Source organism: Nicotiana sylvestris, chromosome 8 (assembly GCF_000393655.2).
Source record: "Nicotiana sylvestris chromosome 8, ASM39365v2, whole genome shotgun sequence".
Taxonomy (NCBI): domain Eukaryota; kingdom Viridiplantae; phylum Streptophyta; class Magnoliopsida; order Solanales; family Solanaceae; genus Nicotiana; species Nicotiana sylvestris.
Genome location: NC_091064.1, coordinates 193789840 through 193814743, shown reverse-complemented (window position 1 = coordinate 193814743; position 24904 = coordinate 193789840). Strand labels below are relative to the sequence as shown.

General features: G+C 42.8%; 1 protein-coding gene across 1 annotated transcript; it reads right to left on the bottom strand.

Annotated features, from left to right (window-relative positions):
* Positions 1–2028: 2028 nt before the first annotated feature.
* LOC138876189 (uncharacterized) lies at positions 2029–2984 on the bottom strand. Its single transcript, XM_070155094.1, has 2 exons — positions 2870–2984; positions 2029–2783 (listed from the first exon to the last, which is right to left on the bottom strand). The coding sequence occupies exons 1-2, from the start codon at positions 2982–2984 to the stop codon at positions 2029–2031; spliced, it is 870 nt and encodes a 289-aa protein (XP_070011195.1).
* Positions 2985–24904: the final 21920 nt, after the last annotated feature.

The following is a 24904-nucleotide window of genomic DNA, read 5'->3' as shown; positions in this document are numbered from 1 at the left end:
TACAATTGAACTAGAATAAAAAGACAGACGGTTGGAACTGGTTCTTCTATCTGGTTCAAGTAGCTTCAGGATTGCACGCTTGAATCACACATAAATTGCTTGCAAAATTGCCTTGCTATTTTGCTCTCAATTCACGTTTAACTTCTGCTTATATGCATTACTTGTAAAAGAGAACAACACTGATATTTATGGAGTTAGTAAAAAGAGATTGACTAGAATACAGATGCTACTCTTCCTTGATGGAAGAGTTCTAGTTGGTCTCATCCTCTAACTTTATCCATTTCTTAAGTCGTGTTTCTCTTTGTGTAAGGAGTCTTTCTCCTTATCCAATATGCAACCTTTTCGATCAGGATTAGGAGATATTATTTCTGGTAAGTTAGGTTTATCTCCTTCATGTGCATCTCACATGTTTGAGTTGATCATAACTGTGCTTCACAAAATGGACCTGGTCCATGTCTGAGTTCCTTTGTCAGTCTTCAAAACTTCACCTTTACTTGGACCAACAAATTCCCCCCTTTTAATGATGACAAACTCTGTGCTTTTCACTCACTTGGGCCCTATCAGAACTTGGCTTATTTATCAATACAAAGTTAGAAAAACTTACTTATCATCAAGGACCATGTTCATTAGGTTATAAATATCACTTATTCAGAATATATAAAGCACAATATCTCTTCCCCCTTTTGGCATCATTGAAAAGTTGCATAAACAAAGTGTGATTCCCAGAATTTTAACAATTACTCATGGCCACTGGGCCAACTGCAAGTGCAATCATGGATTAATCATCAGTAATCAAGAAAACACATTCAAACTATCAAGGAAATATTAACAATCAACAAGAGCAAAACAGTAGATTTCATTAATAGGAGATATGTTGCTACTACAATCCACAAAAAGAAAGAAAAAATATTCAAAACATGAGCAAAAGAAAGAGAAATTCCTAATTTGAGTCACTAGTTGTACTAGACAGGTTCAGGAGATGAAGGCTAGAAGTCCTAAGGCTTGGGAGAGATAGAGGGTTGGTTTTGGGCTTGGAGAAGGTTCAACATATTTTGAAGAATGCCATCATTCTTCTCCTTTTCCTTGGTGAGCTCAGTTCTGATAACATCCCTCTCAGATTCAACCTCTGCTAAGCGAGCCTTCAGCCTAGCTATCTCAACATCCTTGGCCCTACTTTCTTGAACTAGAACCCTGACTTTATTATTGATAGGTGTTTTCATGGATGAACCAGGTTCATTGGGAATGACATTGACTGGATAGTCACAAGCAATCAAAGTATTAATGCCAAAATGCTCCTTGCTTGTGGCCATTTTCCACTTCTTCAGAGGCACCTTGCAACGATCCAGAACAGTAGTCAGAATAAATCCATAAGGGGTGGCATGGGCCTTGGAGCCATTGATAACCCTGTCTAGTAGCTTGATGATGAATGCATGCCAGTTGATCTGCCTTCCACTTTCTAGACACTCCATCAGAACTAAGTCCATATAGTTAGCAATGTGCCTTCTTTCCTGCCTAGGCAGTAAACACCTGTTGACAAATTTAAACAAGACTTTATGTTGTGGCTTCATTTCATTCTTATGAACAACTTTGGCCTCATTCATTTCTGAGACATCACAGAATCTCCTGGTGATTCCAAAGGCAGTAGGAAGGGAGTCCAAACTTGGCCATCTTTGCCTTGTGTAGTCATCATATCCCTCAGCAGGGATGTCAAGAATCTCACCCAGCTTCTCTGCATCGAAGGTCATTTGAACCCCTTTCACTTGGCTGGTAACTCTGCCATCCTTGACCTCTGCATTGGCGATGAATTTAATGATTTCATTACTAGCTAACCTTCCATCCATCTGAAGGACCATGTCTTTCCAGACCTGAGCAGCTAGTGCATCAACCAATCGAACTATTCCTGGTTCCACCATGTCTTTCAGCAATCTACCCTCCAAAAATTTTCTTTTGGCAAACTTGGACAGCTTGTCTTGTTCACCATCAGACTCACTCTCTTCTTCACCACTCCATTCTTTATCCTCAGCAATTCTAACTGGTTTGTTTTTTCACTGCAGACCTTGTCCTCTTGGCCAATGAAGGTTCAACAGCCTTAGACCCTGATGAAGACTTCTTGGAAGAAGTCTTGGTCTTTTTAGGTTTGGGGGTCTGAACTTCCACAGTTGTATGTTCCTCCTGATGGACCTGTTCCATCTCCTCAACATCAACAGCCTCAGAGGGCTCTACAACCTTAGTTTTTCCTTTATCCATCCTCTTCTTCTTGCTTTCAGCCAAAGACTTTTGTAATTCACTCTCACTCTGTTTCACCATACTTCTTGTGGCTCTCCCCTTTGGCAAGGGAATTTCAGCAGTTGTTGGGGAATTAGCCTTTCTTTTCTTGGTATTCTTTGTAGTGTTGGGAACCTTAGGTGTTGGTGTTCTCCTTTTCTTGGGATTATAACGGGCACCTACTTTCTTCAGAAGGTCTGCTAGGGTTTCTTCAATAGATGAACCGGGTTCATCCACATGAGAACTTAAATTTACCAAACCCTCAGCAGTCTTCCCTGATCCACTTCCCCCTGTTTTCTTGCCACTTTCTCCTACAATTTCATCCTCAGTCCCACAAATTGCTGGTCTAACCATCTCAGAGGTGGGTGACGAATCAACCACTTCTATCCATGTTCCCCTCACATCACAGTTTGCACCCTCACTCTCTTTTTCTTTTTCATTTTTATTTTTACCTCCTCTCCTTCTCAACTCAGGCATTTCCACATTTCTAACAGACCCAACAAGAACAAACCTATTTTCTGCACTTTTAACCAAAACAGAATGTACCTCAGAAGGGGAACTCTGAATCTTCTCAGAATCAGAAGACCCAGTTCCTTCCCCTCACTTGCAGACTTGAAGGAATCGTCTGAGTGTTCAGATTCTTGGGCTTGGCTAGCCTTCAATTGTGCGTTCAATCTTTTTGACAGTGCACCTATAGCCACAGTTTTACGAGTGAGCATTTTAATACGTCTCCTCCTAGGCTGGGGGTTGTACTGGATTGAGGAGGTGTGGAGGGATCAGAAGGGGTAGGTTATGGAGGAGTACCTAGGTTATCTTGAAGGTTCGACATTGTGACTGATTTCGTGAGAGAATTTGTGAGTTTGGCTTTTGGAAGAGAGAACAATTGAGAGTGAAAGAAATTTTGACGGTTTTGGAATAAAGAGGGTAGCAAAAGGTGATAATGGGGTTTTAAAGAGAGAAACTTAATTAATGACTAACGATAGCTTTTTGCAGTCAATTAGAAGTCCAATCAACCTGAAATTTCAGGTTGAATGAGTGGTTAAGCTTCCCTAGATTTTAGGCTATTTATGTGGTGAGAATTCTAGTAGAGACGGAACTGGTTCAAAAAATAAACGGATAGGATTTTATGATGTTTTTGAATATAGGTAGTACTCTACTCATGATTTAAGTATTTATATTTCTAATTATGCAGAGTATAGAAAACATATCTCGTTATTCAGATGAACCAATACTGATGAAACATGTTTTGTATTTAGAATTCTCTTGATCATGCCTCTATTTTCCAAAGTAGAGAAATTTGTTAGAGATCAGTGAGTCATATCAACACATGTCACATGAGTATATTATTTACAGTATGAAACTGAGTAAAAATTAATCTAGATATTTACACAAGTTTCAGATTTCCTAGCCAATTTTTTCAATTTTTTTATTGTGCATTCTAAGCTGGTCCCATTAGGTGATCTTAATCATCCTAATTCTAACATGTTCCTTGATCGCATCGGACTCAACCTAAGGAAGAGTGGGCGCTAATACTTTTACCCAATAGTGGTATCGGGGTCAATTTTCCACAGGGGGCTTCAATTTAGAGTTGAGTGTTTGTATGGTCTAGGACTATATTTTAGCTCCTAATTGATCTTCTAACATTTTTTGTTTTCTTTTGATTATCAACTAAAATTTATCAACTACAAGTTTAAAGCTAAGTTAGGCTAAGATATTGATTCTAAGTTGTATGCAATATAGAGAAAGGCACTAGGGTCGTGGCATGTACCTAGGTGGTCAACTAACGGGTAGAGATTCCTAATGCAAGAATGATGAATATGGGACTTATGCTATAACCGTTGCACTTTTGCACCCACTCTCACACCTCTCGGTAGAGAGAGTGATTTTGCCCAATTGACTCTCTCGAGACCAATTGGGTAGGCCAATTTGCCCAAGCAACTTATGGTTCAAGTTGGGTAATTACTCTCTCGAGGTTTAACCCGTTAATTGGGACTACCATTCTCATGGGTCCATCCCAATTCCTTGTTGGAATTAATCTTGGGGTCATAGACTCTCTTTCTCAAGAAGAGTCAAGACTCAATACGCTAGACTTAGTATTTGCAACCACCAAATCTTAATGAAAACATAAGATTAATCCAAATAACAAATACCCAACATCATTCATGCACTAAACAATCACATCCATTAATTACCCACACTAGGGTTGAGCCACAACCCTAGCTAATGGGTTTAGCTAGCCATAATAGAAACAGAAATTGAAGAAATAGTAGATGAAACTGACATAATAATTAACTACAATGTTAATCTACTCAAATCCACGTTAATACTAGAAGAAATTGCCCAAAATAGGCTAAAACTATGAAGTTTCGAGTTCAGCTGCTATCTGATAAAAACCAAAAAAAAAACTCCTGCTCTAAAAAGTAAAATGTCCTATTTATACTACACAGGAAAAACTGGACAAAAATACCCCTGAAGGTCTGGCGCGGACCGCGCACAAATGATGCGCGACCGCGTAAGGGTTTGGGTCTTCATATCTTGCTTCTGACACTGGAGACGCGGACCGCACAAATGTGTCGCGCGGCCGCGTAGGGTGTTTTGGTCCAAATCCACCCTCTCTGAACTTCATCCACGCGGACTACACTGATTAGGTGTGCGGCCGCGTGGGTTTTTGCCTTGAATGACTAAGTCTCTGACACTCTTGGGCGCGGACCGCTCATCTTGACTTGGAAATTGCATGGTCTCTGAACTATCCTGCGCGGCCGCGTGGCAAAGAAGTGCGGACCGCGCAGGTTGACCTTGAAATAACCAAGCCTCTGAACTCTCCCGTGCGGCTGCGTGACACATCAGTGCGGACCGCACAGGTCATTTTGTTCCCCACTTCAGTTGTCTTTTGACACTTGGCAGATTTCACTCCTTTTTAGAGCCGATCTTTGGTATTTGTCATCTTGTCACTCAAACCTGCAATCAAGCGCAACTTGTAAGCATTTTGGGACTAATTTATGGCAGTTAATGCACAAAGCTTAGGTAAGAATGGGTATAAAACATGTAGAAATCACAGTTATCAACTCCCCCAAACTTAAACCTTTGCTTGTCCTCAAGCAAATAAAATGAGACCTACCCCTCAATGGAAAACACCCAAGTAATTCCTGTTTATCCTAAAGTAACCTCAACAAGCATCAATTGGGACTAACAATTGCCCTCAATGCGAATGCATCATTAACACATTTAAACTTTGAAAACTTGTGGATCAAGTGTGACACAAGAGCATCAAGAGTTGACACATTTCATCAAGGAACCTTTCTCAATTTCTTTGGTCATTGTGGAACCCAAACTCACACATCCTCGACTTTCCCTAAGTGAACCTCACCTTTTTAGAGTATTTGCACACAAATCGAGGTGAATGGACTTCTCTCTCATCTCTCACAAAGAAAAGGCCCTAAGTCCGGCTCTAAGTACCATATGCTTGCCCCTTATGTAAGTATCCACTAATGTAGGCTTCCCTCAACTCAAGATCATATAGGGCTTTTGAGGAGTCATTGTGAAGGCTTTGGGTAAAGGTAGGACATGTTTTTGTTCAAATGGGTTCAATCTTCCCTTAAACACTTCTTTTGATTTATTTTGGCACACTTTCTTGACTCAATTGAGTAATTCACTTCTTTCAAGGGGTTAGAGAGACACATTATCACTCTTTCTTTTGCAATTCAAACCCTTTCTCCTTTTTACCACTTTTCCACACCTTTTTCACTTTTTTGTTGTCCTTGGATTCCCTTTTTGGTTCTTATTCATTTTTGTCTTTCTTTTTGTCTTTTTCTCTTTTTCATTGCCTTCCTTTTCTTTTGCTTTTGTGCCTTTTTACCACATTGATGCCTTTCTTGTCTCTCCCCCCCAAACTTAGACATTTGCCATTTACTCAAGGGAAGATTTGGGTGCCAAGAGAGGGTCTCATTAAGAACGGGTATAGGCTTGTAGCTTGGTTCATGAAAGAAAAAGGTTTAAGGCTCAAAAGGGGTGAACTAGGGATTATTTCATTGGTAGGTCATGGAAATTGTTCAAATTTTGCATTTTGGATCAAGGAGAGCCTATAATCACGTCTCAAGTCAAGTTCCACCTATGATTTCGCCTCAACAAACATTCAGGGCAAGTTCTAGGCCATCGACTCGGTACTTGGGCTCACGATTCGAATTCTCACTACACACACTCAAGGATTGCCAAAGACAGAGTCGAGGGCCCACAACGACTTTAGATATGATTCAAGCGCACAATGGCCCAAAATGACCACATGATGATTGTTTGGTCAACATAAGAGTCTCAAGGACACAACTTTCACCATCCTAAACACAACATAATGTCTTTGACCATAGGATCAAAGACAAATGTGCTAGGCCCAAGTGAAGTTTTGCTTGAGGTACCCTTAACTACAAAAACTTGAAAATCAAAAATAAAAATAAAAAACGGACTCAAACCCTTAAGAAGGTTGTCACGCCATCTATCATTGGGAAGAGCCACCCGATTCGCACTACACTCTACCCTTGGAAAGAACCGTGGCATTAAGAAAACCAAGGACTTATTGTAAATGCCAAAACAAAACAAAAAGGCTACGAGCCTAACTTTGCAACTAAAACGAAAATTTTTAACGAAATATAGAAAACCAAAATGAAAACCGAATGAATATGTACAAAAGGGCAGTAGAATATACAACTAGGGGAAATGAATATATACATAGAGTTTAAGAGCATCTAGAATGAACAGTTATATACAAGCCATCTATAACTACGAATGTGCTGAAAGTAAAAGAATATATAAACTAATCCAACAATCAATCAAAATAGTAGGGCCACACCCCCACGAATAAAAGCTAGCATTGTCCCCAATGCTAACTATCAAAATAAGCACCAAAATGAAATAAAGGATATAGAAAGGCCCCTCAAGCCTCATCCGTCACCCTGTGCTGGTCAGTGGCTCCTAAGTCCTCTGTACTGGCGGGGACCTCAGACTGGTCCCCGGCCTGCTGCTGGGACAGGTGCATGCTCAAGAACTGGCTCATCAACTGGTGGGGCAGTGGAGGGACTCTCCTGAACCAGTGCTACCTCAATCACAACTCCCTTAGTGCTAGGGAGTTTCCTCTTTTTCCTTGGCCTCTGCTCCTCCTCCTGTACCTGTGCTACTGCTGGCTCTACAGCCGGATCCCCAAATAGTAGGTCAATTGGCAACTGATCCGCCATGAGCTTGTCCACATCCACTCTCAACTGTGTCACTGACTCCTTGGAAGCCTTCTGCTTCCTCAACTTCTTGTGCTCTTGAGCCAATTTCTCCAACGCTTTGCCATGTGCCCCAACCGCCTTAGTCAAGGCATCCTGCGTCGCCATCATCTTTTCCTAGTTGGCCAGGATCTTCTTCAGTGCATCCTCAATGGAGGAAGGAATCTCAACAGTAATTGGTGCTCCATGTGCCTGTACAACAGTGGTCAATGTAGACAACTTGAATGTTGCAGCTGACATCCAGTTGTTCAAACTGGCAAGGGAATGGGTGAGCTGGTTTGCGGTGAACCGATGAGTCTTTGATGAAGGGACTACCGGGTCAGCTGCAATAGAAGGACCAGCTGCTGACGACGGACCTGGAGGCAATGCCTCATCAGTAGCAGGAATGGTGGAAGGCTCACTAGGCTGCTCAATGACCGTTGGCTCCTCAGACTGGCCAGGTGCGATGGAAGTGGATGACACATTCTTCTTGCCCCTCTTCGGGTTGTCTGGACCCAACTGACTATACTATGAGTATGGGGCCACCGGAGGTACCTTGACATCATATTTCTTTTTCTTCACTTACAATTCTTTGAAGTACAAAGAGAGTGTGTTTGGTAAGGGGTAGTTTGTTTGGGTCTCCTGACCAACTGTAGAAGTCACTCTCGACATAATATTACCCACATTCAGAGGGAAACCCGCCATGATAGATGCTACCAAGACAACACGAGGAAGGGGAATGGAGTGATCATGTGTAGACGAGTCAAGTCGACTACACACGAAAGTCAACCACCCTTTGGCTTCAAAGTTCAGGGTGTTCCTAAAGATCTTTTCTTGTGCTTTCAACCAGACTGGGACTGTACCCGGGGCTGCCAAGTGCTCGGCCAACCAAGGACGAACCTCCTCTTTCATTGCTAGCTTTTCTAAATATTGAGATTCATCCTCTTCTTCGAACCCCAGGAGTTCATTCAACGATTTGCCATCAAACACAACTGTCTTGTCCCTCACTTTAGTTGCTTTTGAGTCCCGAACTATATGGTGAACATTGCTGTAGAACTCCTTTACCATATGCTCATTCGCTATCTCAACACGTTCTTTGAAGAAGCCCCAACCCTCTCTAGTGCGGAATTGTGCTTGCACATGAGGGTTGAGAGGGACAAGATCGACATCTATGAACTACCTCTCCGGAATCAGTTTCCTTACCACTCCCAGAATTTGTGGAAAGAAACCTCACTAACAAAACTGTCTGCCCATGCCTCCGGTTTTCTAGTACGCTCTATCCCCCAACCTGTGGCTCACCTCCCTCAGCATACCCTCCACTCTCCCCTGATAATGTAGCTGTGGGAGATGTGGAGTATTGCTCTTCTTCTCTTGCTACGGACTCATTAGACGAGTCCAAGATGACATTAACCCCCTTCTTGGAGGAGGCTACATTACCATGATTCGGGGAAGGGGAATCACGGAGCTGAAATGAAGTGGACATGTGGGTGGGGGCAGACTCCGAGGTAATGCTCCGTGAAGGTGAATACTCAATCCCCGTGGAATGAGATGCAGCTCTATCAGCTTCCCGAATTATCTTCCGGGTTTTCTTTATCAATTCCCTGGTTTTAGGAGTGAGTTTCACAATCCTCTTGCTTTTCCCCCATCGGGAGGAACCACCTCTCCCGGGTTGTTTTTATTTGCCCGCTCATTTTTGAACCATTGTCTGCAAGGAATACATGTCTAACATTGTTAGTAGAAGCACATAAGGTGAAGTAGACAGTTCAGTTGAATGCAAAGAGTGCAGACACAATGACACAGACAGAGGGGCGCGGACCGCACCAAAAGGCACGCGGTCCGCGCAGTATACTGACACCCACACATACCTTACTGAATAAACCAACACAGTCCGCAATGATTTGGACCGCGGCCGCGTTGGTTCAGCGCAGACCACACAGAAATGGTACGCGGTCTGCGCAGGTGAAATACCCAAATGTTGACATCACTGAACTCTTCACACGCGATCCGCACTGTTTTGGACCGCGGCCGCGCTGGGCTCATGCGGACCGCACACAAATGGCACGCGGACCACGTAGAGAGGTTCATCATCTCTTAACCGTAGTCACGCGGACCGCGCACAACTGTTGCACGGCCGCGTAGGGCTAATTTAACTTAGCCGGGTGTTTGTTCAATTAAATCCAATTTTTGTTCACCTTTTTGTGTCCTAAGTGTCCCTACTCAGTTATTTAACAAGATTTCATGCCCATGATTAAACTAAAACACACAAAAATCTAAGCTAACAGTTAAACTAAGAAGAAAAAGATGAAAGTAAGAAGTTACACTAGTAGAAAACAATTAAACGAAACAAAAATTAGACTATGATTGAAATGAATGAGAGTTGTTACAAGGGATTAATGAATGTGCACAATTAGTCTTGATGAACAGTGAAAACAATAGCTCAGGTGTAAATTTGGCAAAAAGGTTAAAATGAGGCCCAAGGCCTCTATTTATAGAAAATCCCTGGGACCCAGTACCTACCTACCAGCGCGGTCGCACAAAAAGGGATGCGAACCGTGCTGGATTTTGCATCCTACACATTAGCTGTTCAATCCACGCGGACCGCACTATTTTGGTGCGCGGCCGCGTGGAAGTCTTCAGATACTTGGTACTTTCAGCCATCCCAGCGCGGACTGTACTGCTTTGGTGCATGACCGCGTGGGAACTTTGCCAGAGAGCATGTAATTCTGGGTCCTCCAGCGTGGACCGCACAAAAATGTCACGCGGCCGTGCTGGGTCTTCTGGGCCTTAACCCTTCAGCTGCTCAAACCTACGCGGACCACACTGTTTTGCTGTGCGGCCGCGTAGGCAATATTCAGAGACTGACCATTTTGCACTTTTGCCCTGCACTGGTTCAACATTATCCCTGCAATACTTCACAAATTATCAACTCAAAAATCCTACTCTACAACAGAAAAACAAAGAAAAAGAAAAAGGCATGGGTTGCCTCCCAAGAAGCGCCTGATTTAACGTCGCGGCATGACGCATGTTACCATCACAGTCATTTCAAATGAATGAGTGCCACTACGTGGCTGTCATCAATCTTGCCCAAATAGTGCTTGACACGATGCCCATTGACCCGGAAAACTTCACCATTCTTATTTTTTAGATCAATGGCACCAAAGGGAGTTACACCAACCACTTTAAATGGGCCGCTCCACTTAGACTTCAGCTTGCCCGGAAATAACCTCAACCGGGAGTTGAAAAGAAGAACCATGTCACCAACTTTGAATTCCTTCCCTCGGGCATACTTGTCGTGAAGGTACTTCATCTTGTCCTTATACAAGGACGAGCTGGAGTAAGCATGAAACCTAAACTCATCAAGTTCATTCAATTGCTCAACCCGGAGATTTGCAGCGATATCCCATTCTAAGTTCAACTTTTTCAAGGCAAACATAGCCTTATGTTCCAATTATACCGGAAGATGACAAGCCTTCCCAAACACCAACCGATACGGCGACATACCAATCGGAGTCTTGAAAGCTGTACGATAAGCCCAAAGAGCATCATCCAATTTCTTCGACCAGTCGGTCCTATTTGCATTGACAGTCTTGAACAAAATACTCTTGATCTCACGGTTGGACACCTCAACTTGGCCACTCTCTTGAGGATGATAAGGAGTGGTTACCTTGTGATTTACCCCATACTTGGCTAGCAAAGAGTCAAAAGCCCGGTTGCAAAAATGAGAACCCCCGTCACTGATGATAGCACGTGGAGTGCCAAACCTCGTGAAGATACTCTTTTTCAAGAACGCCACTACACTTCGAGCTTCATTATTTGGCAAAGCTATAGCCTCAACCCATTTTGACACATAATCAACCGCTACCAAGATGTAGGTGTTGTCACAAGAACTTACGAATGGTCCCATAAAGTCTATCCCCCAAATATCAAAAATGTCAACCTCTAGAATCGTGTTAAGGGGCATCTCATCTTTCTTTGAAATCCCTCCGGCACGTTGGCATTCATCACATCTTTTCACAAAGTCACCAGCATCCTTGAACAAAGAAGGCCAATAGAAACCACAACTCAACACTTTAGACGCCGTCCTCGCCCCGCCATGATGGCCACCATAGGGCGAAGAGTGACAAGCTTCCACAATACTCAATTGCTCTTCTTCGGAAACACACCGACGAATTACACCATCGGTGCAAATTTTGAAAAGATACGGCTCATCCCAATAGTAGTCCAAACAATCCCGCTTGAGCTTCTTCCTTTGGTTAAAAGAGAGCTCATACGGAACCACACCGGTAACAAGATAATTGGCAATGTCGGCAAACCATGGCATGTCTAGCATTGAAACCGAGAGGAGTTGTTCATCCGGAAAAGCATCATTTATCTCAAGGCCGTCCAAAGGCCTCCCTTCCTCCTCCAATCGAGACAAGTGGTCCGCCACTTGATTTTCACTACCCTTTCTATCAACAATCTCCAAATCAAATTCTTGAAGAAGAAGCACCCATCTCATTAACCTCGCTTTTGATTCTTTCTTCGTCATTAAGTACCTAAGGGCGGCGTGATCGGTATGAATAATCACTTTGGCCCCCATAAGGTATGGGCGAAACTTCTCCATGGCAAAAACAATGGCAAGCAATTCCTTCTCGGTGACCGTGTAGTTCCTTTGAGCTTCATTCATTGTCTTACTTGAGTAGTACACCGGATGGAACATTTTGTTGATTCTTTGGCCCAAGACTGCCCCCACCGCAACATCACTAGTGTCGCACATGAGCTCAAAGGGCAAGCTCCAATTTGGTGCAGTAATGATGGGGGTAGTCGTCAACTTTTGCTTTAGAAGCTCTAAAGCCTCCACACATCTCTCATCGACCACAATTTGGCACCTTTCTCTAGCAATTTACACAACGGGTTAACTACCTTAGAGAAGTCTTTGATGAATCTTCGGTAGAAACCCGCGTATCCAAAAAAACTCCTCACCCCTTTGACAGAAGTAGGGGGAGGGAGCCTTGAGATAACCTCAATTTTTGCCTTATCAACTTCAATCCCTCTTTTTGAAATTTTGTGACCCAACACAATTCCTTCTTCTACCATAAAATGGCATTTCTCCCAATTGAGAACCAAGTTTGTGTCTTCGCATCGGGCCAACACACGATCCAAGTTTTGCAAGCATTCAACAAATGAGTCCCCAACCACACTAAAATCATCCATGAAGACCTCCAATATGTCCTCCACCATGTCGGTGAAGATTGCCATCATACATCGTTGGAAGGTCACCAGTGCATTACATAATCCAAATGGCATTCGAGAGAAGGCAAATATGCCATAAGGACATGTGAAGGTTGTCTTTTCTTGGTCTTCCGGGGTAATGAGAATTTGGTTATAGCCTGAATACCCATCTAGAAAACAATAGAAAACCCGGCCCGCAAGACGATCAAGCATTTGGTCCAAGAACGGCAATGGGAAATGATCCTTTCTAGTCATCTTGTTCAACTTCCGGTAGTCCATGAATACCCTCCAACCCGTCACAGTACGAGTCGAAATAAGTTCATTGTTGTCATTGGTCACCACCGTCATTCCTCCCTTCTTTGGCACACATTGTACCGGAGAAGTCCATGAACTGTCAGAAATTGGATACACCACACCGGCGTCAAGCCACTTGATGACTTCCTTTTTGACCACCTCTTTGCATGGCCTCATTGAGTCTCCTTTGATGTTCAAGAGATGGCCTAGCATCCTCCTCCAATATTATCTTGTGCATGCAAAACGCGGGGCTAATACCCCGAATATCCGCCAAGGTCCATCCAATTGCCCGCTTGCGCTTTTGAAGAACCGCCAAAGTGGCGTCAACCTGCACGTTAGTCAAGCAAGAAGAAAGAATAACCGGCAAAGTGAAATTAAGACCAAGAAATTCATACCTGAGGTGAGGAGGAAGTGGTTTCAACTCCAACACCGGTGGCTCCTCAATAGATGGCTTGGTGGGTGGAGTTTTGCGATTTTCAAGATCAAGAGATAACTTCCTCGGTTCATAAGAATATGAGCCCATGCCATGTAATGCGTTCACACACTCCACCCTTCTAGCATCATCATCAACATCCATGTTCAATAGCACGGCCTCAAGTGGGTTCTCAATATTTGCCATTGCGCTTGTGTCATCCACTATCACCGCCGTGACAATGTCAACAAACGAGCATCCCTCGGTGCTATTTGGTTGCCTCATTGATTTGCACACGTGGAACACTACCTTTTCATCTCCAACACGGAAGGTCAATTCTCCCGCTTCCACATCAACCAAGGCCTTCCCCGTAGCTAGGAAGGGCCTTCCAAGAATGATAGGCACCTTGAAATCCACTTCGCAATCCAAGATCACGAAATCAACCGGCAATATAAACTTATCAACACGAACAAGGACATCATCAATAATCCCCAAAGGCCGCTTCATTGACCGGTCCGCCATTTGAAGCCTCATAGAAGTTGGACGAGGTTTTCCGATACCCAAGGTCTTGAAGACCGAATATGGCATGAGATTGATACTTGCTCCCAAGTCACATAGGGCTTTTGCGAAATCGGCACTTCCAATGGTACATGGTATTGTGAATGCTCCGGGATCCTCTAGCTTTGGAGCCATGGAATGTACAATGGAACTCACTTGGTGTGTCATCTTGATTGTCTCACACTTCATCGATCTCTTTTTAGTAACCAAGTCCTTCATGAACTTTGCATATCCCGACATTTGTTCAAGTGCCTCCAGCAAGGGCACATTTATAGTCAAACTCTTCACCATCTCAATGAATTTTTTAAACTTGTTGTCACCTTTTTGCTTGGCCAACCTTTGAGGATATGGCGGAGGAGGTCTAGGCAAGGGTGCCTTGGCTTTTGGCACCACCTTTTCGGGCATATCAATAACGTGTTCCCTAGACGGGTTCACGGCCTCTTGAGTCTCCTCCTCACCCTTATCAATTTCAATTCTCACATCATCACTTGCACTTTGTTCAACAACATCCTCAACTACCAATGGGATCTCATCATTTTGCAACTCTTTTTCATCAACCACAACTCGATTACCTCTTGAGGCTTGCACATCACCGCCTCTTCCGCTTCTCGTGGTCACCGCCATCACATGATTATTATGCCCACCCTTGGGGTTTACTACCTTATCACTTGGTAGAGCACCCTTTGGGCGAGTGTTGAGAGATTGCGAAATTTGCCCGAGTTATACTTCCAAATTACGGATTGAAGTGTTATGGGAGGCCAATTGAGAATCGGAATCATGATTCTTCTTCATCATTTGCTCAAACATGTTCTCTATTCGACCCATTATATTGCCCGACGAACTCAACCCTTGAGATTGAAACGGAGGCGGGTTATTGGGTTGTTGATACATTGGGGGCCTTTGAAAGCCTTGCCCCCTATTACCTTATCCACCATTGTTGTTCCAACCACCTTGACCACCATTGTTGTTGTTCCAATTGTTGTTCTGTTCCAATTACCTTGATTCCCCGAATTATTGTTTCCCCAATTGCCTCCTTGATTGCTATTGTAATTCTAATTGCCCCAATTACCTTGGGGTCTCCATTGTTGATTCCCTTGACTAACTCTATTCCCTTGGTAGTTGTTGACATATTGGACTTCCTCACTTTGGTCATCAAAACCTTCATTCGAATATCCACCACCATCATCATAGTTATCAAAATTTTCTTGAGGTTGTTGTTGCCCTCTTTGCCTTCTTTTCATCATATTCACTCCCTCCATGACATTGACTTGGCGCAGATTTTGAACTTGTTGATGTTGCGCTTTAGCCAATTAGTTCATTGTTGTTGTGAGTTCGGCAATGGCTTGACCGTGATCATGCAACTCCTTATGCAAGTGTATAACATTAAGATCACCTTGAGGAACATTAGCCCGGCTTTGCCATGCCGAATAAGTATCGGCCATTTCATCAAGAACATCACAAGCTTCGTTGTATGGAAGCTTCATAAAATTACCACCGACCAACTGATTGACAATGCACTAGTTTGTTGTGTTTATACCCCGATAGAACATCTGTTGGATCATAACATCATTCATATCGTTATTGGGGCACTCTTTTACCATCGTCCGAAACCTCTCCCATATCTCATGTAAAGGCTCCGTTGGCTCTTGCTTGAAGGCTAGAATCTCATCTCGAAGAGCCGCCATATGACTAGGAGAAAAGAACTTGGCAATAAATTTATTGACTAACTCATCCCACATAGTTATGGAATGATTTGGGAGTCTCTCCAACCAATCCAATTCCTTCCCCCGAAGTGAGAAGGGGAAAAGCCTTAACCTCAGTGCATCTTCCGAAACATTTGTCTGCTTGCTCCCCCATCAAGTATCCACAAACCCTTTCAAATGCTTGTATGCATTTTGGTCTGAGGGGCCTGTGAAGTACCCTCGTTGTTCGAGCAAAGTGAGCATGACATTGGTGATTTGGAAGTTCCCCGCCCGGATTTGGGGAGGAACTATTGCACTTGCGTACCCTTGATTGGGTAGAACTCTTGGTGCCACTCTTGGTGGAGGTGGAGGAGGGTCTGGTATGTTGTCATTAGTATTAACATTAGCATTTCTACCCCGTCTTTGTGCTTGGGGTAAAACCTCCTCTTGTTCTACGTCTTCCACCTCCTTCACTCCCACATTAATAGCATCTTGTGCATTTAAAGCCATTGGTACCTGAGTGAATTAACACAAATAGAGTAAGTAAAAAGAAGGAAAAAGAAGCAAAACACAAAACTAGCTAACAAATAGTCAAACACCGTAAAGCTCCCCGGCAACGGCGCCAAAAAGTGATTGCAGCGGACTCAACCTAAGGAAGAGTGGGCGCTAATACTTTTACCCAATAGTGGTATCGGGGTCAATTTTCCACAGGGAGATTCAATTTGGAGTTGAGTGTTTGTATGGTCTAGGACTATGTTTTAGCTCCTAATTGATCTTCTAACATTTTTTGTTTTCTTTTGATTATCAACTATAATTTATCAACTACAAGTTTAAAGCTAAGTTAGGCTAAGATATTGATTCTAAGTTGTATGCAATATAGAGAAAGGCACTAGGGTCGTGGCATATACCTAGGTGGTCAACTAACGGGTAGAGATTCCTAATGCAAGAATGATGAATATGGGAATTATACTATAACCGTTGCACTTTTGCACCTACTCTCACACCTCTCGGTAGAGAGAGTGATTTTGCCCAATTGACTCTCTCGAGACCAATTGGGTAGGCCAATTTGCCCAAGCAACTTATGGTTCAAGTTGGGTAATTACTCTCTCGAGGTTTAACCCGTTAATTGGGACTACCATTCTCTTGGGTCCATCCCAATTCCTTGTTGGAATTATCTTGGGGTCATAGACTCACTTTCTCAAGAAAAGTCAAGACTCACTACGCTAGACTTAGTATTTGCAACCACCAAATCTTAATGAAAACATAAGATTAATCCAAATAACAAATACCCAACATCATTCATGCACTAAACAATCACATCCATTAATTACCCATACTAGGGTTGAGCCACAACCCTAGCTAATGGGTTTAGCTAGCCATAATAGAAACAGAAATTGAAGAAATAGTAGATGAAATTGACATCTATGTGCTTAGTACTCTTATGATGAACTGGGTTCTTAGTCATACTAATAGCACTAGTGTTATCACAAAAAATAGGGATGTAACCCAGTATAATGCGGGAATACATTCAGCTCTAGATTTTGGAATCAGTCACCCCACCTGAAGACAGAAGGTTACAACAGAGATCCCCAAACGGGAAACAATAAAATCCCCAGCACCAAGAAGCAGACAACTGCAAAAGCAAGCGCACATTCAAAGGGAAGAAGGAACGCGTCTCAAAAGAAGTAGTTTGGGAACGTTGTAGCATGCCCAGTATAACAATTCTGATGAAAAGCCATACCACTGAAGAAACCATTGGAAGATCTAAAGAAGAAAGCCGTGTCCCCAGCAAATCAAGCAAAGTGATGAGAACTGACATTCAGAAAAGGTGAAGGACCAGCATCATCTCCAAGTTCACAAAATAAAGGCGTCGGAGGAAAGCATTAGCCGACAAGAAAGCAAGGCAACAAGAACAAGTTGAAGATGGATGAAATTTCAGGATCCTCAGTTTAACTTAGCTTCTTGTTTTCCTTTTAGAGCAATGTAATAGGGAGATCGGTTGAGCAGTAGCATCCTACAGCAGCATACAACAGCGCACAACAACAGCAAACACTACAGTCACACGGTAGTCCCAGCTACCAAAATTTCCCGAACTACATTGACCTGATTCCTGTTTCAGCCCAGGATATGTAGGAAACCTCTGAAGCAAAGGTTCGGTCAAATCTTTTTCAAAAAATGCTTCACACGGAGTATTCGGACGGGCAAAAATCGCTCGCTTATCTTTGCGCGAAAACCCTTCGTGTCTTCGTGCAAAGAGGGGCAGCTGTAAGCACGTGATTTTTGCTTTACGAGCAATCGCTCCAAAAGAAAATAAAAATAGTGACAAATGATTTCGCTGTACAATTGTTCGAGTTTTTCGTGACATGTGTTGTTAGTCATTTGTGGATCTGTCCATTTTGCATTTAATCATTAACAAACAAAATACAAAATATGCATGTCAGGGTGATTAAACCATAATTCGGTCAGTAAAAGAAAATTCAAAAAATATATGTGCGTCGTTCGTTCTAGGTTGTGATTTAACTTACTTAAATATTTTGTGATAATTATGTGGAAATGTCACAGTGTTGTTGATTTTAATTTCACTATTTTATTTATTATTAGAAAAAAAAAAGAGAAAAAAAGAAAAGTAAAAGAGTGAGGGAAAACCGGTTTGGGCCCAAAAGAAATGAAATAAAACAGGCCCAAACCAGCACTCTGATCCAGTCCAAAACAAGCCTGCCCAAACACGGACTCAAACGACGCCGTATCGGCATCCCTACCAAAGCCGTTGATCTGATTCAAACGAACGGTCCAGATCAGGCTGTTCAACTCGCCTCAACGACGTCGTTTCAGGCAAGATGATCTAAGCCGTCCAACCCCATTGATCCAACGGATCCAGGCCCTCCTCTAAACCCGTCAACATGGCCCGATCCATGCCCTTTACCCGGTCTCACCCACCATCACGCCCAAACGACACCGTCTTTCCTAAGTGGATGGATCCTGGCCATAGATCTCACTTGATCCAACGGCCAGGATCTAAATCCTCAATACATATATAAGTTCTCCATTACACCCCACGCCCCCCAAACCAAACCCCACCTTCCCCACTGTACACCCTCGTCCTAAACACAGCCCCTTCTAATCCTCGAACCCTAGCAGCCGCCCCAGTATCCCTCGCCATTAAAACCGGCGGCATGGATGCCGGTGGCCACCTCCTGAACACCCTAGGACCACCTCACTGTCCTGAACACAAATCCACTAACCACGAGCCTCGAATCACTTCCGTTCGTCTCGAATCTTCATTTGAAGATTTGAGTCGAACCCGGATCTATGCCAAACCATCCCATCTTCATACCAGACACTCCCCTGACCTTCCTCGTGACCAAACCAAGCTTGGTTTGGTCCGAATCTACCCACAACTCCTAAAAATCCAGATCTGGAAATCCAGAACTTGAAACACATGCACCTGGGGAACCCGGCCAGTTTGGACATGGGTTTGAGGTCTAATAGACCTTAATCAAGGTGTTCTCATGTGAGAACACCCTGATTAAAGTTTGTTCGGCCTCAAAAGTTCGAAGATGAATCAGATTTGGGTCTGTTTGATTTAAACATTTTCGGTAAGTTTTCCTTTCTTTTGTGTTAGTTTTGATTAAGTGGTCAGCATGTTTCATTGTGTTTGTTTGTTATTTTGTTATTTTTTTGGATTTCTTTCATCTCTGTAAAGACCTTTTATTTGGTCAATTGTCTTCTGTGTATGATTTGAATGTATTCTGTGATGAACATGTTCGATTAGATTAGTCGTCAAATGAATAAACTTATATAGGTTCCCAGTAATTGAACACAAAATTGTCTGATGCCCTTTAGGTCCCTGAACATATTGTTTATGTGAGCGACTGATTATTACCTGTTATAATTAGTATAGTCGACTCGATAAATGTCGTCGATTAGTTTGCTATAACTAATGAATCGAATGAGCTAGTATTTTCACGTAACTAATTGAACTCGGACACTGACTGAATGTCCCAGTAATGTTTGAAATGGTTTGTTGGCATTATAAAAATGACTAAAAGGGTTCAGTCTAGGCAGTCCTGAATTTGAACTCTCATCAGTTCAAAAATGCCCTGATGCTGCAAAAAGGTCAAGACAGTGATAACCAGGGTTTAACAGGGGTATTCTGGGGTGTCAAAAAGAACAGAAGTAATTAGTTTAAATGAGCTGACAAGTAGGGTACTAATTTGGGATTAAATTAATGCCAATGGGGAACAAGACATAAGAGTATGGGACTTAAATTGAATAAAAAATGATGCCCATAACTCCTGATTAAACAAAACCAGGCGTGGGAATAAAGGGGGCTGACACCAAAAGATGCTTAGGCATGGGCTTTAAAGAGTATGGGCAGGCTGCAAGTTGCAGCAAAAAGGGCAGCTTAACTGCACTGGTTTTTGGCTTATAAATAAGCCATTTTGAGAACTTAAACAGGGAGAGTTTTGAGTCTTAGGCGGGAGTTTTGAGTCTTAGGCTGGAGTTTTGAGTCTTAGGCTGGACTTTTAGTCTTCAGAAAAAAGAGAGAAAAGGTTGGAAATTCTAGTCTTGAAGAGAGGTCTTGTGAGTTGAAGAAAACTGGAAAAAAAAACAGAAAGAAATTTCTAGAAATACTGTAACTGAACACTGTCCAAGAATTGCACAAAGAAACCAAGTTGGTTATCCTAACTGGGATTGTTCTTTGTTCCATTAAGAGAAGTCTGTGTTTCTTCTGCTGTGATTGTTGCTACACTGAGCTTTCTGTGTGCTGTTGGTTTGAGTTTTAGTCTCCTTGATTGTCGAAACTGTGCTGGTTATTTGCTGAGCCTTGGTGGTTATTGAACTTCTGTGGCTATAGCACAAAATATTCTGTTTCCTTTCTCGACTGGTTTTGTTTCCTATCCTGTCTTCCTGGGATTATTAGTCTGTTGCTCGACCAACGTGTGAACTTCATCTTTGTGGCTGTTTGGTTGCTGCTGTGTTGTGCCATTTATCTGCTGCTGCTGTGCTTGCTGCGTACCACTCAGCTGATCATTTCCTTCTTCTTTTGTTTCTCTATACCAGGTACATGACTAATACTCTGGCAAATGTAATTGGAAAGTTGAGCATGAATACAAAAGAAAAGACCTGAAGAGTGACTTTTATACATAGATTGTTACATTAGATATCATGTACTGTATAATAATTTTCACTCCTGTTTTGATAATGGAAGTAGCATGTATGCCCAGTATATATCAATATAGATTAGCTGAATGTTAGTTTATATATGTATGTTGTTAGGTGAAAATATTCCCAATGTAATAGGTTGTATCTTAGACTTAGTTTAACTGTGCAGTATATTCTTTAATAGGCCAAGCATGAAAACTATCCACTACTAGTTAATTTCTTTCCCTTTAATAGGCGATCCTTTTATAACTGATAAACCACGCCAATAGAACCCAGAACAAGTTCACGGCCTCAACCTCACAAGGGTCGAGCCCAGGTCGAGGACAGATCAGGCAGGCCCGCATCGAGCGAGCAGTGGCCCAGGTCTGGCCAACCGCGCGTGGGCTGGATTTGGGCCCAGGATTATTTGTTTGGCCGACTGTGCACGCAGCTTCGGTCCCAACTTTTGTTAAGCATTTCCGAATTCCATTACAAACAACTTGCAAGCATGTAATTAATTAGGACTATCTACCGTTTTCAATTGATAGAGACGAACACGACAAGAAACGTAGTTGCTATAGGATATCCTTTTAAAATAAGAACGAGATGAGCCTCGATGAAAATAAACAAAACACGCAGATGCGGGGCCCTTGTTAAATGTATATTATTGAAGCATTCAGTTTCCAGGACGGGTTGTTTAGCAAATCTCACAACCCTCCTAAAATGACAACACGTTAGTCTCTTTAGGACACGCTTTAATAAACCTTACCTTCTTAAACTCGGGTGCACATTTATGTGACCCAAATCCAAATCTCAACGGATTCGAAATGTATTTCTAATCATGGGTACATTGATTGTGACGTGGTTCGAGATGCGTGTCCATGACGTTGCAATTTCATTAAAAAAAAAAGGGGATGAGATGAGCCTCGCCAAATAAAATACAAATTGCGGGGCCCTCAGTAAATATTTGCCTTAAGAAATTTGCTTAGACTTCGGGATGGACCGTTTAAGTAAAATTCCACGGTCTTACCCAAAATGAATACGCTAGTCGCTTTAGGCGCGCCTTTAATAATCTAATTTCCTTAAACTCGGGTGCACATTGATGTGACCCAAATCCAAATCTCAACGGAGTCAAAGTGTGTCGACGACCACGGGTACATTGATTGTAACGCGGTTCGAGATACATTTTCACAACGTTGCAATTCTTGATAAAAACAGCAAATGATAAAAGCGGTTAAAAGTTAAATTTTGCACGTAAGTTCACACTTGTATAAAGTCAGATAATCAAGCCGAATATAACAGTTGAGCGACCGTGCTAGAACCACGGAACTCGGGAATGCCTAACACCTTCTCCCGGGTTAACAGAATTCCTTATCCGGATTTCTGGTACGCAGACTGTAATATAGAGTCATTATTTTCCTTGATTCGGGATTAAAATTGGTGACTTGGGACACCCTAAACCTCCCAAGTGGCGACTCTGAAATAAACAAATAAATCCCCTTTCGATTGTCCTTTAAATTGGAAAAAACTCCCTTGCGCCCTGCGGGTGCGGAAAAAGGAGGTGTGACAGCTCTGGCGACTCTGCTGGGGATCTGACCCAGAACCACTGGTTCAGGGTTAAGAATTCGAGCTTAAAATAATTGTTATTATTTGGCTTTATTTATTATCTGATTTTTACATGTTTGAGCCTAATGTGCTAAATGCTGCTGTTACCGCTTTGATATTATTTGGACTGTATATAAACTGTGCCGAAACCCTTCTCTTCTTACCTACGGGGAGAAGCTCGCTGGTCGAGACTCCCTATTCTGTTAGTGTCAATACCCGAAATAAGAAAGAGGACGGATAAGTTACGAAGCCGGACGGCCTTTTGGTTCCCGGTAAGTTGCCCCTCCTCGGCTCGAGTTGTCCGCTCGGGTACACTGTCTAGAACACTGACCCAGGTTTTGAACATAGAATAACGTGACTTCATGCCGGATCCCTAGTAGGAACGCTTATTTGCATCATGTTGCATATGACTTAGGGGACTCAACACAGGGGTTGGGTCCGTCTAGGACTAGCGACCTGATATGAAAAGACCATTCTGATGCATCCTATTGTTTTTCGTGCATTTATTTGTCTCATGCCCGCATGCTGACCGGTGTTTGAATATTTGGAAAATTATGAAAAAAAGGGGGAAGGAATAGCGGTTAAGGAGTTAATTGTTTATTTTTGAAAAAAAGGCCAATGCCAAAATACCGTCAAAACTCTGCCGAAATTTTGAGAAAATGAAAAGAAAATGTCTTATTAGTTTTGTTTTATTAAATGCAAAAGGGAAATAGAAAAGAAGAGAAAAAAAAGGGGTCGTCGTTCTGCTTTTATATACTTTTTATATATAAAAAAAAAAAAAAAAAAGTATACGTCTAAATAAAGTTTTTTTTTTCACTTGGCATAATCACCCTAATAAATGTGCAGGATGAGCACGGTACAAAACGAACCTTTTTCAGTAATGACCAAGATCCCGTTTGAGTTGCGGTTATGGTGGAACGACTTAGGCAAAGAAGGGCAAGACAAAGTAAGGAAATATCTGAAAGGTCTCCCGGACCTACTAAACGTTCAGCCTCGGGGTGATATCATCAGATCATTGGTCACTTGTTGGGATTCCGCACACAACGTGTTCCATTTTTCGGACTTCGAGCTCACCCCGACGTTGGAAGAAATAGCAGGGTACATCGGGATGGATGAAGCCCCTTTTAGGTTCAAATACTTGATTGCACCTAGAGCTATCACGGTACACAGGTTTCTGGATTTCCTAAAAATACCTCGGACGTTCCACCATCCAGATCTTGCCAAAGGATTCTGCAGTCTCCACCTCATATATGCTAGATACGGCCACGTGGGCGGGTTCAATAAGCCGGATTTCAAACTATGCAGTAGAGGCAACCGACAAAAGTGGGACGAACACAGGCTAGTGGCTTTTATGACAGCCTTTCTGGGTCTTATAGTGTTCCCTAGGAAAGATGGAAACATTGATCTAAGGATAACCGGGGTCGTCAATACTTTGCTTACCCAAGATAAAAGTACTCTGGCGCCTATGATTATGGCTGACATTTTCCGGGCTCTCACTGCTTGTCGAGCCAGGGGCGACTTTTTCGAAGGATGTAACCTACTGTTGCAAATGTGGATGACCGATCATTTATGCCATCGCTCCTCACTTTTGGGTTATGGTTCGCCAGAGAAAACTTGTATTGGAGAATTCTACACGAGAATCAAAGGGCTCAATTTACCTGAGGGAGTCACATCATGGACCTCATTTCTCCGAACTCTCACTGACAGCCAAATCCAATGGACACTCGGATGGTCACCTATCGAGGAAATCATATACATGCCGGCAACCCGGCCTCACTTTCTGTTGATGGGACTGAAAAGTATCCAACCCTATGCATCGTATCGGGTTTTGAGGCAACTTGGGAGGTACCAAGTGGTACCGAAAGATGAAGATTTGAGTACCCAAGTGATTGAAATCAGTCCGAACGGTCGTTTCCCTGAAGAAGAAGTTCGCCAAATCTGGAGTGAATGCCAACATCTGACAGCAGACACTTGTGTGATTGATACGGCAAAAGGGGAAGTCGCCCCGGGATATCACGCTTGGTTTAGAGGTAGCCTGTCCTACGAAAGACCGGCTAAGAGGCCGCATCTCAAAGATTTCGTAGAATCATCCCAAGGACAATGGAACTGGTTAGCAAAAGAGAAGGGTTATCGGGCAGAGATTGGCGATTTGAAGCTACAAATGGACAGTCTGAAATTCGATAACGGCGTACAAATCGCGGCAGATCGAAGCGAAAAGAATAGATTGATCCAAGAGAATGAAGAGCTTAAGGCCCAAGTCCAAAAATTGAGATTGTCTCTTGATGAGCATCCCAGAAGTCGATCAGACCAGCGGTTGATAAAGGGTTTGAAAAGAGAGATCACGGAATGGCGAGACAGGTTAGAAGAATCCGAAAAGGTCATGACAGAGTTCAAGGCACGGTGGGGAACAAGAGTAGATAAGCATCGCCGATGTTTGAACCAATTGAAACGTGACCACGAGAAGACTGTGGCCAAAATAAAGAGGGAGATGGCTA